The sequence below is a fragment of the Bison bison genome, unplaced genomic scaffold, assembly GCF_000754665.1.
Source record: "Bison bison bison isolate TAMUID 2011002044 unplaced genomic scaffold, Bison_UMD1.0 scf7180017864040, whole genome shotgun sequence".
Lineage (NCBI taxonomy): Eukaryota > Metazoa > Chordata > Mammalia > Artiodactyla > Bovidae > Bison > Bison bison.
The window spans coordinates 934845-950280 of record NW_011494612.1 but is presented as its reverse complement, the minus strand read 5'-3'; the positions used below and the strand labels follow the sequence as shown (position 1 = coordinate 950280).

At 39.0% G+C, this 15436-nt stretch overlaps 1 protein-coding gene across 1 annotated transcript in view; it reads left to right on the top strand.

Annotated features, from left to right (window-relative positions):
* Positions 1–15436, top strand: part of LOC104985211 (CUB and sushi domain-containing protein 1) — a 559353-nt gene that overhangs the window by 281841 nt on the left and 262076 nt on the right. The window contains exons 28-30 of the mRNA XM_010835275.1: positions 4296–4414; positions 8121–8190; positions 11765–11881. Coding sequence (XP_010833577.1) covers positions 4296–4414; positions 8121–8190; positions 11765–11881 — 306 coding nt within the window. The remainder of the gene's footprint in view (positions 1–4295; positions 4415–8120; positions 8191–11764; positions 11882–15436) is intronic.

The following is a 15436-nucleotide window of genomic DNA, read 5'->3' as shown; positions in this document are numbered from 1 at the left end:
GTTTTTTTTTTTTTTTTTTGATTCATTCATTTATTTTAATTGGAGGCTAGTTACTTTACAATATTGTGGTGGTTTTTACCATACATTGACATGAATCAGCCACAGGTATACATGTGTCCCCCATCCTAACCCCACCTCCCTCCCCATCCCATCCCTCAGGGTCATCCCAGTGCACCGGCCCTGAGTGCCCTGTCTCATGCATCAATCCTGAACTGGCGATCTGTTTCACATATGGTAATACACATGTTTCAATGCTATTCTCTCAAATCTTCCCACCTTCACCTTCTCCCACAGAGTACAAAATCTGTTCTTTACATCTGTGTCTTTTTTGCTATCTCTCATATAGGGTCGTTGTTAACATCTTTCTAAATTCCATATATATGCATTACTATACTGTACTTGTGTTTTTCTTTCTGATTTATTTCACTCTTGTTTAATAGGCTCCAGTTTCATCCACCTCATTAGAACTGATTCAAACGCATTGTTTTTAATAGTGGAGTAATATTCCATTGTGTATATGTACCACAGCTTTCTTATCCATTCATCTGCCGATGGACATCTAGGTTGCTTCCATGTCCTAGCTATTGTAAACAGTGCTGCGATGAACACTGGGGTACATGTGTCTCTTTCAATTCTGGTTTCCTAAGTATGTATGCCCAGCAGTGGGATTGCTGGGTCATAAGGCAGTTCTATTTCCAGTTTTTTAAGGAATCTCCACACTGTTCTCCATGGTGGCTGCACTAGTTTGCATTCCTCCCAACAGTGTAAGAGGGTTCCCTTTTCTCCACATCCTCTCCAGCATTTATTTTTTGTAGACTTTTGGATCGCAGCCATTCTGACTGCTGTGAAATGGTACCTCATAGTGGTTTTGATCTGCATTTCTCTGATAATAAGTGATGTTGAGCATCTTTTCATGTGTTTGTTAGCCATCTATATGTCTTCTTTGGAGAAATGTCTGTTTAGTTCTTTGGCCCATCTTTCAATTGGATCATTTATTTTTCTGGAATTAAGCTGCAGGAGCTGCTTACATATTTTTGAGATCAATTCCTTGTCAGTTGCTTCATTTGCTATTATTTTCTCCCATTCTGAAGGCTGTCTTTTCACCTTGCTTAGAGTTCCCTTGGTTGTGCAAAAGCTTTTAAGTTTAATTAGGTCCCATTTGTTTATTTTTGCTTTTATTTCCATTACTCTGGGAGGTGGGTCATAGAGGATCCTGATGTGATTTATGTCAGTGTTTTCCCTATGTTTTCCTCTAGGAGTTTAGTTTCTGGTCTTACATTTAGATCTTTAATCCATTTTGAGTTTATTTTTGTGTATGGTGTTAGAAAGTGTTCGTTTCATTCTTTTACAAGTGGTTGACCAGTTTTCCCAGCACCACTTGTTAAAGAGATTGTCTTTTTTCCATTGTATATTCTTGCCTCTTTTGTCAAAGATAAGGTGTCCATAGGTGCATGGACTTATCTCTGGGCTTTCTATTTTGTTCTACTGATCTATATTTCTGTCTTTGTTCCAGTACCATACTGTCTTGATGACTGTTGCTTTGTAGTGTAGTCTGAAATCAGGCAGGTTGATTCCTCCAGTTCCATTCTTCTTTCTCAAGATTGCTTTGGCTATTCAAGGCTTTTTGTAATTCCATACAAATTGTGAAATTATTTGTTCTAGTTCTGTGAAAAATACCTTTGGTATCTTGATAGGGGTTGCATTGAATCTATAGATTGCTTTGGGTAGTATACTCATTTTTACTATATTTATTCTTCCAATCCATGAAAATGGTATATTTCTTTATCTATTTGTGTCCTCTTTGATGTCTTTCACCAGTGTTTTATAGTTTTCTATGTATATGTCTTTTGTTTCTTTAGGTAGATTTATTCCTAAGTGATTTATTCTTTTCATCACAATGGTGAATGGGATTGTTTCCTTAATTTCTCTTTCTGTTTTCTCGTTAGTATATAGGAATGCAAGGGATTCTGTGTGCTAATTTTGAATCCTGAAACTTTGCTATATTCATTGATGAGTGCTAATAATTTTCTGGTGATGTCTTCAGGGTTTTCTATGTAGAGGATCATGTCATCTGAAAACAGTGAGAGTTTTACTTCTTTTCCAATCTGGACTCCTTTTATGTTGAATGTTTAGTTTTTAAACACCTCTTTCACTTTCATCAAGAGGCTATTTAGTTCTTCCTCACTTTCTGCCATAAGGGTTGTGTCCTCTGCATATCTGAGGTTATTGATATTTCTCCCAGCAGCCTTGATTCCAGCTTGTGCTTCATCCATCCAGACCAGCATTTCACGTGATGTACTCTGCGTATACGTTAAATATGCAGGGTGACTATACATAGCCTTGACATGATCCTTTCCCAATTTGGAACCAGTCTATTGTTCCATGTCCCATTCTAACTGTTGCCTCTTGACCTGCATACAGATTTTTCAGGAGGCAGGTGAGGTGGTCTGGTACTCCCATCTCTTTAAGAATTTTCTTCAGTTTGTTGTGATCCACATAGTCAAAGGCTTTGGCATAGTCAATAAAGCAGAAGTCAATGTTTTTCTGAAACTCTCTTGCTTTTTCACTAATACATTGGATGTTGGCAATTTAATATCTGGTGTCTCTGCCTTTTAAATCCCCCTTGAACATCTGGAAGTTCATGGTTCACATACTGTTGAAGCCTAGCTTGGAGGGTTTTGAACATTACTTTGCTAGTGTTTGATATGAGTGCAAGTGTGCAGTAGAATGCAAAAAATGCATTCTTTGGCATTTTCTTTCTTTGGGATTGGAATGAAAACAGCTTTTCCAGTCCTGTGGCTGTTGAGTTTTCCAAATTTTCTGGCATATTGAGTGGCAGCACTTTTACAGTGTCATCTTTTAGGATTTGAAATAGCTCAACTGGAATTCCATCACCTCCACTAGCTTTGTTCATAGTGATACTTTCTAAAGCCCACTTGATTTGCATTGTGGTTGTCTGGGTCATGACAATCTTTTTTGTATAGTTCTTCTGTGCTTTAAATATTAGACAAAAATAAATGCATATTTATCATGTGTTTTCAAAATCATAATGTATCATTTTGGTATTTCAAATTATAGTTAGAAATTTTGTACCAAAGTCAATTTAAATATCTATTAAGGGTCAAATAAAAAATAAATGGCATACAATAGGAGTTCATGCCAATCTGTGATTGGAAGAAAAAAAAGGTGAAATTTAAATATACTGAATAGTTGCATTTTATGTTCTAAAGTTACAAAAAAGAGGGAGATAAATTAGACTTATACAAATAAAAAAACATTAAGAGTATAAGTGATGATATTTTTCATATTTAGCAATTTTATCATATATGAAAATCCCAAATGGCTTAAAATATTATGCTAGGAATAAAAAATATTGCCACTTAATGCCTGTGGTGTTTTATAGTTTTTGATATACAACCATTTAAGGAAAAATCAATTTCAACTTAGGAAAATATTATAATACACTTCACACCCACTTATCACAGACAAAATTTGTGTGTCTCATGGCTTGAAATTGTTCTCAAACTTTAATGCATAAGAATCACCAGGGATGATGTTACCAAGCAGATTCTGAGCCAGGAGTTCTGGGGTATGGCTCAGAGTGTGTATCTTTTACAGGATCCCATGCTCATCACACTTCAAAATGTAGGACAGTTTATACAAATAACTGTCAATGTTAAATGTTCCTTAGAGTTCATTTGTCTGATATTCTAAGCTTAATTCCAATACTATATGATGCAATTAAAACATGTTTGTTAGCGCCTTAACTACAGGCAACTCCATTTAGGAAAGGTCCCACTTAGTTGTGTTGTTGTCTTTAAATAAGAAAGAGATAGACTGAATATAAAATATTTGTTCTCATATTTTTCCAGAAAGATAGAATTCCAAGATTCACAGTTAAACTTTTTCAAAAAGACTGCTAAATATGCTTGAAAAACAAAAAACAAAGGAGCCGTATCATAGGTGTTTGCATCTAGGAAGCAGTTTCTTTAAAGATCTTTTAAAATGTGTATGCATTAGAATTGGTGTGTTTTATGCTAAACGTGGAAAGAAATAATTTTATTCTTTCAAGAAATGCTAGATTCAATACATGATGAAAATGAAACAAACCAATATTTATGATTTAGCTCATAGCTTATTGGAAGTTAAAATTTTCTTGGTAAACCAGAGAGAGTTAACATCTTTGTTCATTTCTACAGGAGAAAAGCAACAGAGAAACACTGTTCTGCTATTTGAATAATAAGAACACTGTTTATTCTACATGGCTTATGAGTCTGTGTCTTGCATTTTCATAGCCGTGGGTCTCGCGGCTTGCCAAGAGCCAGCCCTTCCCAGTAACGGCATCAAAACTGGAGACCGATACATGGTGAATGATGTGCTGTCCTTCCAGTGCGAGCCTGGGTACACACTGCAGGTACTTCCTTCTGTTGTTGAAGTTCTTGATAATGGACTCAGCATGGCGATCCTCAACCAGCTCACCTAAGACAAAGCCCACGATGTGCACACAGAGACCTAACTTAGTTTCTCACTCAGTTTGTGAATCAGAGCTCTTGAATTAACTGTGCATACAGGTAAATTCAATGATGATGTGGAAATAGCTTCTAAATGATAAAAGATCCTTTCAAGGTTGAGTATATTCTAGTCATAATAATTTTATTTCAAAATGAAATGTGTAGTCTCCCAGTAACTATACAGATAAAATTCTAAGGGACAAAGCAGTGACACAGTCTAGTTAAGAGTATCATCCCAGCAACCCGATTATTGGACTGGCTCTGAGTCTCGTGCTGGTCCTGCATTTCAAGCTGCTCTTATGATTTAGTTCAGCAAATCATCAAGGGTCCATTTGTGTGTCAGGTAAATATGGGGCTCAAATGATAGACTTAAACAATTTTCGAGAAACATTAAGCAGATTTCTAATAATATTTTATTGGTTTTTTTATTAAAAGTTTTTTTATATTAAAGTTGTAATAAACATTTTATAAATCAGTGTATAGTAACATTACTTCTTTTCCAGTTATTTATTTTTATGAGTTAACCACAAATAAGTATATTCCCAAAATAGTTTATCTCTGTCCTTTAGCGTAATTCATGTATAATTCTTACCAACAGTGGACACTGCAATTGAAACAAGTATATTTTTTCCGAAGTCCAATAGAAATATTTAAGCCTACTTATGTTTCTATGTTTCAGTTAATTCAAGTAAAAGAGTACTTTTTGCTGTTTGCTTATTATAACACTGAAGCTGATAGTATTTCAAGAGCATTATTTTTAGTCATATTCTGTAACCGACTTAAATAAAGCTTGAGTAATCATCAGAAAGAAGTCTTAATGACACAGCAGTGAAATAACAGTGTAGTATGTGATTGCATTTCTGTGTGTGTGCTGGAGTAAATCTTTTGCAGAACTGAGACAAATCAGAGCAGCAACAGCAATCGCAGGAAGTTGATGGCCTGCCTGTCAAGTGCTTTGTGTACAAACCCGCATTAGTCTCACACAGCTTCATGGTGTGGACGCTGGGGGCTCATCTTTGATGGGCAGGGGGAAGTGAGCCAGGACCTGGAAGGAATCAGGGGGAGAGTAGCCGGCAGATCCACAGGGGCCGTGTGCAGAAGTCAGCCTGGGTTCTCAGTCTGAGAAAACATTGGCAAAATGCCTGATACTTCAGTAAATGAAAGCCAGCATTGCTACTATTGTAAGTAAACATCAAGATACGTAGACACCTTCACCAAAACAGCCTACCACCTGCCTGTATAGATCTTGGTGGGTATTATAGTAATGCTTGGCTCTGGAGAAAGGTGAGCAGACACTTGGAAAGTAGGATAGTTACTGAAAAAGCTTTGCTGAAAGGTCTGCCATGGAAGCAAGTTTGTAACCAAGCACATGAAGGCAGTGGTAACTGATTGTTTAAGACAGAAATTTCCCATTTCATGTGTTACAGTAAAAAGAATTATAAGTCACAGCCCAAGGGTTTCATTTAGAGGAACACCTCATTCTATACTGACAAGCCTTTTTATTAATATGTCTTTGGTTGTTGTTTTTTGGGGGGGGGCCTTCATAAATTTATGTAAACCATGTAAATACCATTTTGGCTCCGTTTCTCCAGATCCCACGGGCTGTCACTTGGTCTCCCTCACTTGTGTTCCCCTTCTTTCTATACTTTTATGATGACACTTTGCAGTTACTGCCAGCATCCTTTTATGAGGGAGACTTCTCCAGCCCTCAGAGAAGAAACTAGAAAGGGTTATTTAGTAAAGACATTTCTTATAATGAATTGTTTAATGTGCTACTTGGAGATAAAAGCCTGCAGGCACACATCTGTGGAGCCCAGGCAGGCCACTTGGCTCAGGTTTTCAAATGCAAACTAAGATTTTTTTATTTCCCTTCATAACAGCATCAAGCATTGAGTATACAAGCTGTGACTTTCTCTCACTCACATGAGTTAAAAAGGATGCTAGACTTTTCAAAAAATTACTAACAATTGGGAATTTTGCTAACATACTAGTATATTTGGACTGGCAGTGTGCATAAATTACAGTATTCATGAAAAGCACTGTTCCTTGTATGATTTATGCACAAATGTCTATAAATGCATGTGCCTAGTGGGACTCATGCTAAAACTGCAGAGACGGGATGCATCAAAAATCAATCCCGGATATCTGCAGGATTAATGATTTCTTTTTCTCTAAACCTGTTTCGCTTTTCTTTTAAAAGATGAAAAAAAGAAAATTCCCATTTTAAGCTAATAAATAAATACACAAATTCCTGTCTTGTTTTGGATCCAGTATAAAAATTTTAGCTGGAATCACTAATATGAAATATCTTTGTTGGAATCAATAACAAAATGTACCCTGTATATAACCATTTTATTAGTAGTCTTCCATAAATGTCTCTAAAGGCTTTTATACTTTGTGTTTATCCAAAATTCAGAAATAAATTTGTTAAAGATAACATAATAGATCAGAGAATGAGAAGACACAGAGCATGAAATTTGGCAGGAAAAGCATTGTCCTGAGTGTCTTCTTTAAGTATAAATGTAGTCTTCCTGTACTGTAGCAACTTTTAAGAATGTTAGGAAATAGGAGTAAATGAGTTCTGTGGCAGACAAATCGAGTGTGAAATCTTCCTAAGCTTGGGGAATTGGTTTGTCATTGATAACAGCCTTAGTGCAAATTCTTGTTTGATGCATTCCCAACATGGCTGGGATTATTTAACATGAGTTAAAGATGTGTTTGTCATCTGCCTCTGTGCCAATTTTGTTTGGCAAATGGAAATTCACAAGGTTAGCACACGTGTCACATAAGCCCACCAAGTCACAATGAGGAAGAAAGTAAACATGAATAGTCTGTACACAGAGATGCCCATTTGCTACTTTCTCTTTCATCATAAAAGAAATTTTAACCCAAAGCACTGAGAATTTAACCCACTGCTGTCTGATTTTTGAAAGAGGAAGAACAGGACAAATTTTTTGAAGGTTGAAAGTTGAAAACTTCATGTATTTAAAGGCTAAAGAGACCCTGAGCAATGAGGATTAATTTCATTGCAGAAGTATTAATTTGACAGCTTGTGAAGCTGATAATAAAATGAATATTAAGTCTCCCTTTTTCTCCAACAAAGGAGGAACTGACCCAATTTTTTGCTGAACCATAAAGCTTGTGTGAGTTGCTTGTGAACCATAGGCAACCATGAAAGTTACCTTTGCATAAGCAGATTACTTACCACTGACATTTCACCCTTCAACACCTAATATTTCCTAATCATTTGACCAAAACTTTTGATGACTTAAAAAAAAGAAGAAGACTTACTTTGGTCAATTCAGTTCAGCATCTTAAGCATTAGGAAAGCATCTTGGCAGAAATACAGACCATTGAAAGGCACATTACAAGATTTTTATTTTAGTGACAAGAAGTACAGTGATTATGGCTTTTTTTTTCTATTTTGATTCCAAATATGAGATTCATTAATACACATTAGTAGAATAGATTTCACAGGTTTGATATTTTTTACATTTGTAATTAAATCAAAAGGGAAAACCAAAGAGAATACAGATATTCTTGCAAACACTGAAGCCTCCAGTACTCCATGTTCAGCTAGTGAGTTTTGTTCCATCTTTTCTCGAGCAGGGCCGTTCCCACATCTCCTGTATGCCGGGGACCGTGCGGCGTTGGAACTACCCGTCTCCCCTCTGCATTGGTACGGACATGCCTTCCATCCTTGAGTCACTGTGCACATTCTCAATAATGTAATGGTGATCTTCTTGAGCAACGTTTGGGCTTCAAAGATGAACTTTTAAATTCCCTTCAAACATCTGTTACAAGATAACTTAATAATGCGGTAGAGGTGTAACTGAGATTGGACGTCTTCTCCCCCTGGATGTGGGTGCTCAGCATCCCTGGACCAACCGGCAGGGATTAGATGCAAGATTGCTAGCTCCAGGCAGTAACACACACCACATGCATGTCAGAAGCCAGTGGATTAATGCATGAGAAGGAACGAACGTATCTGGTCTGAGAGTCTGAGAAGGGTTCTGTTTATGCCATTAGCCTCAGGAAAATCATATCTCCAGAAACAAAGTTCAGAAGTGCCAATAAGTGGCATGGAGTTGGATGGACAGTATTTTATATCAAAAAGTATTTGATATAAAGGCAGCTGCTCTTGTGGAGGGGCTCATCAGGAATGGGACTCAGGCATAGAACATCCATCTCCCTACTTATTTTTAAGTGAAGAACTTTCCCTTAGACTTGGGGATTCAAATATTTTAAGCTTTGAAATGAAATCAACTCACAGTGGATATTCAATCAAATGATGTGCCATTGCTGGCACTCTGTATTATGTGAGGAGATATTTTATTCAAATAGCTTACCTATATTAGCCAAATAAAATTAATTATGTTCTTTATTTTGCATGTTTCATATGTTGTTGGTGTTTAGTCACTGAGTCATGTCCAACTCTTTGCAACCCCATGGACGTAGCCTAGCAGGCTCCTCTATCCATGGGATTTCCCAGGAGAGAATACTGTGGGTTGCTGTGCCCTCCTCCTTGTGCTTGCTGCATTGACAAGTGGGTTCTTTACCACTAGCACCACTTGGGAAGCTCAGAGCCTACCCAACATTAATTATTTTAAGCATCATGACAAGTCCCAGGATGGCCAAGCTGTTGGTCAGGGCCCTGCTCTGAGATGGCATTCCCTGTACCATGGGGTCCCTCAGACAGGGCATGGCCTATACCTTGGAACAAAAATTCCATATATTCTCACCAGAAAATCAGGAATCTACATAAAATGAGACACATAAACCCAGTTAAAACCCAAGATCCCTTGCTCATTTATAAAGATAAACACTTTGTCCTTTAGCGATAGCACTTTACCAGTAACTCTTTGAATACACTATTTAACAATAAGAAAGGATCTGGCAGGGAGGGAGTTTCTCAAGCAGGAGACTGGAAGTCAGGCCACCAACTACTGGTGACAGTGAGCCTGGGGAGGAGACTGAAACTTGAAAGTAGGGCTGAAGGAACATAATGGTATCACTAGATGAATATAAAATAAGAGCAGCCCATTGATGGGGTTTTTTAAATATCACAAAGGAAAAAAGATTGATGCATGGCTTTCGGGGTTGTGTTTGTGCACTCATCCAGTGGCTCTTGTGTTTTGAGACAAACAAAGGCACGATCACACGCTACAGTAACTAAGCACTCAAGGAATTAGGTTGTCTCTGTGTGCCTACAGGAGTTACACTCATATCAGGCCCTTTCTCTCTCCCGGGATGATCATCATGGTCCTGATTTAAAGACGTGGGTCTTGATGATCAGTTCCATCATTCAGGCACTGGGTCAGCTGCTCCTGCAAGAAAGTCTCAGTCCTCAGTGAAGATATACACAGATGTTTTCATATTTTATAATTTCCAATCTTTTTTCTCTTCTTGGTACAAACCATGCTCAAAATCAAAATGGCAAAAATGTCACTTATATTTCAGTGGTTTTGGTGTTTCCATCATTGATGTGGTTTGTTCTTGGACCTGCATGTTTAACCTCAGTGCAGGTTGTAAGAGTCCTGGGGGGATTGGGGGAACATCACTGCCAAATGAAGGCAGGCTCGCTGCTCAGACCCACCAGTGTCCACAACAGCACCCACAGACTTGTGGGTAAAAGCAGGCCAGAGACTTTATTCTCAAACACGTGGTGTCTCCTGCAAAGAATTAACCTGATAAGTTATTTTCTAGATAAAAACACTTAACGTTCAACACTTTACTGGAATTTTCACTCACCCACAAACATACATTTAAAGTGTTTTTAAAAACTTACATTTTTAACTTGCACACTGTTGACACTCAGACTAGGGTTCCCTAGCTTGAACAATTACCATATTCATTAGGCTTTTTATAAGATGTTTAGGTTTTCCCTCATATCAAATTTACCCAAAACAGATAAAGTCTTTCTACCTCTGTAATTTAAAAAAAAAAACTTGAGGGTCTCTGAAATCAGGCTCCTGAAATTATTTTGCCTAGTAAGAGCATTGTTAGACTATGAGTAAAGCCTTTTCCTGTGGCTTCCTTGAAAGAAACAACATCATTTGCATGATTGGTTTGAAATACAAGAAATCACCATTTTAACAGGTTGGAAATGGTCAAGTCCAAGTATTAGAACTTCATTCTATATTATTTGGCATGTGCGTTATAAAGTCAGTCATGTTTCTTTACTGTCAAACCTCAGCATTAACAGTGTAAAATGTGCGTAACCAAGGTAAGTCCAGGGATGGGAACATACAGTCACACCCATATTCACAGGGTGAGATTTCTTGCAGAACAAGTGGTCTCAGTTAGGTGCATTACAAAGCTGGGAAGAATTTTGAAGGTAGCATATCCAGGTTAAAACTTGGAATCTAGGGGCTTCCCTGGCAGTCCAGTGGTTAGGAATCCACCTGCCAATGCAGGGAACACAGGTTTGATCCCTGCTCCAGGAAGATCCCACCGGCTGCAGGGCAACTAAGCCCGTGCACCACAGCTACTGAGCCCATGCTCTAGAGCTGCAACTGCTGAAGCCTGCACACCCTAGGGCCTGTGCTTTGCAACAGGAGAAGCCACCACAATGAGAAGCCCATGCACTGCAATGAAGAGTAGCCCCCACCCCTTACTACAGCTAGAGAAAGCCCACATGCCGCGACTAAGGCTCAATGCAATCAAACATTAAATAAATAAAATAAATCTTAAAGCAAACAAACTTGGATTCGAGAACCAGACAGAGCTGAAATAAAATTTTGGTTGTGCTGTTTGCCAGGTGTGTGCCCTTAGACAAATTCCTTTATCTCCTCATGCTTGGTTTCCTTGTCTGTAAAGTGGGATGATAATAATACTCACCCTTTAGGGTTGTGATGAGAATCAAGCAGTGAACTGTGTTTATCTCAGCCCATAGGTGAGCACATGGCTAACGATCAGTAAGTAGTAACTGGTACAAGCACTCAGAACCTGGAAGACAATGGGATACTGACCAAAGTGTGTAAGCTTGACCAAGCTGTACTGAGAGCCTCTGTGGACCAGAAGGAGATAAACTACGAAGACCTGTCTTTATTCTTAATCAGTGAATGCTCAGCAGAGAGAACTAGACCCAGAAGTAACTAAAGGGCATCCCATTTATGTATGTGCTGAAGCTAGGGGCAAATCCATTTCTGAAGACTTGCTTCAGGGTAGCACACTTACATGAGGGTGGGGGGAGTGAATTGTCCTAGAAAGCCATGGCCCCCAGGCACTCACTCCACTTGTCGTTCTAACAGCGACCTGCGGGGGCACCTTGAACAGCATGGGGGGAGTGGTCCTGAGCCCCGGGTTCCCTGGCACCTACCCCAACAACCTGGACTGCACCTGGAAGATCTCCCTGCCCATAGGCTATGGTGAGTGATGACATCTTTTAATTCCTCAAGACCCAACTTTTTAATATATTCCTTGCAAAGAATAAGACTAAGTAAAAAGCGAGCCTTATTCTGTTGACCTAACTGTGTCTTTAATTGAATATGGCTTACAGATTTAAATAAAGCATTGGCAGAATAACTTTGAGAATAGAAAGTTATTTGAAAAGTCATTCGGCCATACACATCTTTTCAAGGCAAACTAAATTGGCAGAATGATGATATAGTAGTCACATGAAGTGCAAAATGTAGCATCCCTAATTCAATCACCAACCTCTTTATTCATAATACCACCTTCAATAATCTATCACCGGAAGTCAATAATGGTAGTGGTTTCTTTTAAATAATTATTAAGGTGTTTTTCAGGTTATGATTCATTTTAGTATTATCTTATAAAATTTTATCATTATTCCTTACATTGATTTAGGTTTATGAAAATTACCTAAATGATAAAAATCACATTTAGTTATGAACTTCCAGGTTACCTACCTTAAATAATTCATAATTTTAATTGTTATATACACTAAAATCTCATTCTTGGCCTGCTTCAGAAATGCACAGTCTTTGTGAAATTTTAATTCTCTGTCATACCTTTCCTCATCTGCCTCATGGTTTCCTTATATTTTAGTTCATTAACTTGGATTTTCCCCACCTGCAATTGTCCTAAAAGTACACACTGTGATGAGGGTGCCAGATTAGTTACTCAGGGAATGTCCCAGAATGTCCATAGTAATTGAGTACTTATGCACTAAATAAATGTTAGCTGAATGATGGGTGAACAGAAGCATAAGTGGAAATCATTGCCCTGGAAGAAGGTTATATATTTTAATTAAGTTTTCAAAGCTTTTGCTTTAAGAGTCTGTTCCAGGAGGAGGAAGGGGTTGGGGGAAGTCTACCTGCTCAGCTGAGAGCAGCTAAAAGGGAGGGCGTACGGCCACCAGAGTAAAGGAGGGGTGTGCAAGGAAAGGGGCCCCCACTGGGGAAAGCACACGTGAGATTCAGCTCCATGACCCCTGAAGGGGCCCCAGCATGTGGGGGCATAAGGAAGGGGGGACAGTTCACAGGGGTCATGGAGGTGCTCTATTTGTTCCAGGTTTTTAAATTTTATTTTTTAAACAGTGAACTCTCTGGGCAGAGAGGCTATAATTCTGCCCTGTGCTATACCAAACAGAGGCCTTTGACTTTAACCAATGTTGGCTCAGCCATCCACAAAGCCTGGTCTGTTTTTTCACCCTGAGAATCTCAAGATCTGGACAGGGTCGGTTCCGTGTTTGGAGTCAGATGTCAGGGGCTGGATTGGAGTTACAGTTGATCCGCAAGGTTCCAGCAGGGCCTCAGCATCTTGAGGGCCACAAACTTACTAGGACAATAATAATAGTGTAGGCTACTGAACTGAGTGAACACCAGGAATCTCACTTTCCGCATCTCTAAAAATGAAATAACCACACAGGGTTACGGAGGATTCACTGAAACAGCTCAGGCGAGAAATTTAGTATAGGGCTTGGCATGTTGTAAATAACAACAGCAAAATGCTAGCTGGTTTTTAAATTGTTATTTCAAATACTTCCCACTTTTCTTTCAAACCTCATTAGAAACAGTTTACTCATGAATGGATATGTACATTTTATTAACTTATTTTCCCAGCCTCACTGTTTCATGGTGTGAGAAGGCTGCTGGTCAGCATGCTTCCTTTCACTGTTCTCTCACTGAGAAACCAGTACACAAGACAGTAATTCAGGGAAAAAAAGAACAGGGATCTTCTGACTTCATGATCATGATCTATGAGCGTAAGAAAGCATTTATTTCAAGAAAGGTTTAAATGTTAAAAAGATTTATGGAATATTATAATTAAAACTAGTTGTCTTTAAAATGTTTAATATTGCCTAGCACTAGGCTTGAAAAAGCATCTTGAATAACCAAAAAGGAACTTTATGCCTGAAATCCTAAATACATGCAAAATAGTATGACTGTCCCTAGCTTTTTAGAATAGATACAGTTATGCTTCAGAATAATTTGCTACAGATTACAGCCGGACATCCTGGAATATGAAATCAAGTGGGCCTTAGGAAGCATCACTACGAACAAAGCTGGTGGAGGTGATGGAATTCCAGTTGAGCTATTTCAAATCCTGAAAGTTGACGCTGTGAAAGTTCTGCACTCAATATGCCAGCAAATTTGGAAAACTCAGCAGTGGCCACAGGACTGGAAAAGGTCAGTTTTCATTCCAATCCCAAAGAAAGGCAATGCAAAAGAAAGCTCAAACTACCACACAATTGCACTCATCTCACACACTAGTAAGGTAATGCTCAAAATTCTCCAAGCCAGGCTTCAGCAGTACGTGAACCATGAACTTCCAGATGTTCAAGCTGGTTTTAGAAAAGGCAGAGGAACCAGAGATCAAATTGCCAACATCCACTGGATCATGGAAAAAGCAAGAGAGTTCCAGAAAAACATCTATTTCTGCTTTATTGACTATGCCAAAGCCTTTGACTGTGTGGATCACAATAAACTGGAAAATTCTGAAAGAGATAGGAATACCAGACCACCTGGCCTGCCTCTTGAGAAAGCTGTATGCAAGTCAGGAAGCAACAGTTAGAACTGGACATGGAACAACAGACTGGTTCCAAACAGGAAAAGAAGTACGCCAAGGCTGTATATTGTCACCCTGCTTATTTAACTTACATGCAGAGTACATCATGAGAAACGCTGGGCTGGAGGAAGCACAATCTGGAATCAAGATTGCCAGGAGAAATATCAATAACCTCAGATATGCAGATAACACCACCCTTATGGAAGAAAGTGAAGAGGAACTAAAAAGCCTCTTGATGAAAGTGAAAGAGGAGAGTGGAAAAGTTGGCTTAAAGCTCAACATTCAGAAAACTAAGACCATGGCATCCGGTCCAATCACTTCATGGCAAATAGATGGGTAAACAGTGAAAACAGTGGCTGACTTTATGTTTCTGGGCTCCAAAATCACTGCAGATGGTGATTGCAGCAATGAAATTAAAAGACACTTACTCTTTGGAAGGAAAGTTATGACCAACCTACTGCTGCTACTGCTGCTAAATCACATCAGTCGTGTCCAACTCTGTGCAACCCCATAGACGGCAGCCCCCCAGGTTCTGCCGTCCCCAGATTCTCCTGGCAAGAACACTGGAGTGGGTTGCCATTTCCTTCTCCAATGCATGAAAGTGAAAAGTGAAAGGGAAGTTGCTTAGTCGTGTCCGACTCTTCGCGACCCCATAGACTGCAGCCCACCAGGCTCCTCCATCCATGGAAGTTTGCAGGCAAGAGTACTGGAGTGGGGTGCCTGTGCCTTCTCCGTGACCAACCTAGACAGCATATTAAAAAGCAGAGACATTACTTTGCCAACAGAGGTCCGTCTAGTCAAGGCTATGGTTTTTCCTGTGGTTATGTATGGATGTGAGAGTTGGACTATAAAGAAAGCTGAGCACCGAAGAATTGATGCTTTTGAACTGTGGTGTTGGAGAAGACTCTTGAGAGTCCCTTGGACTGCAAGGAGATCCAACCCTGTCTATT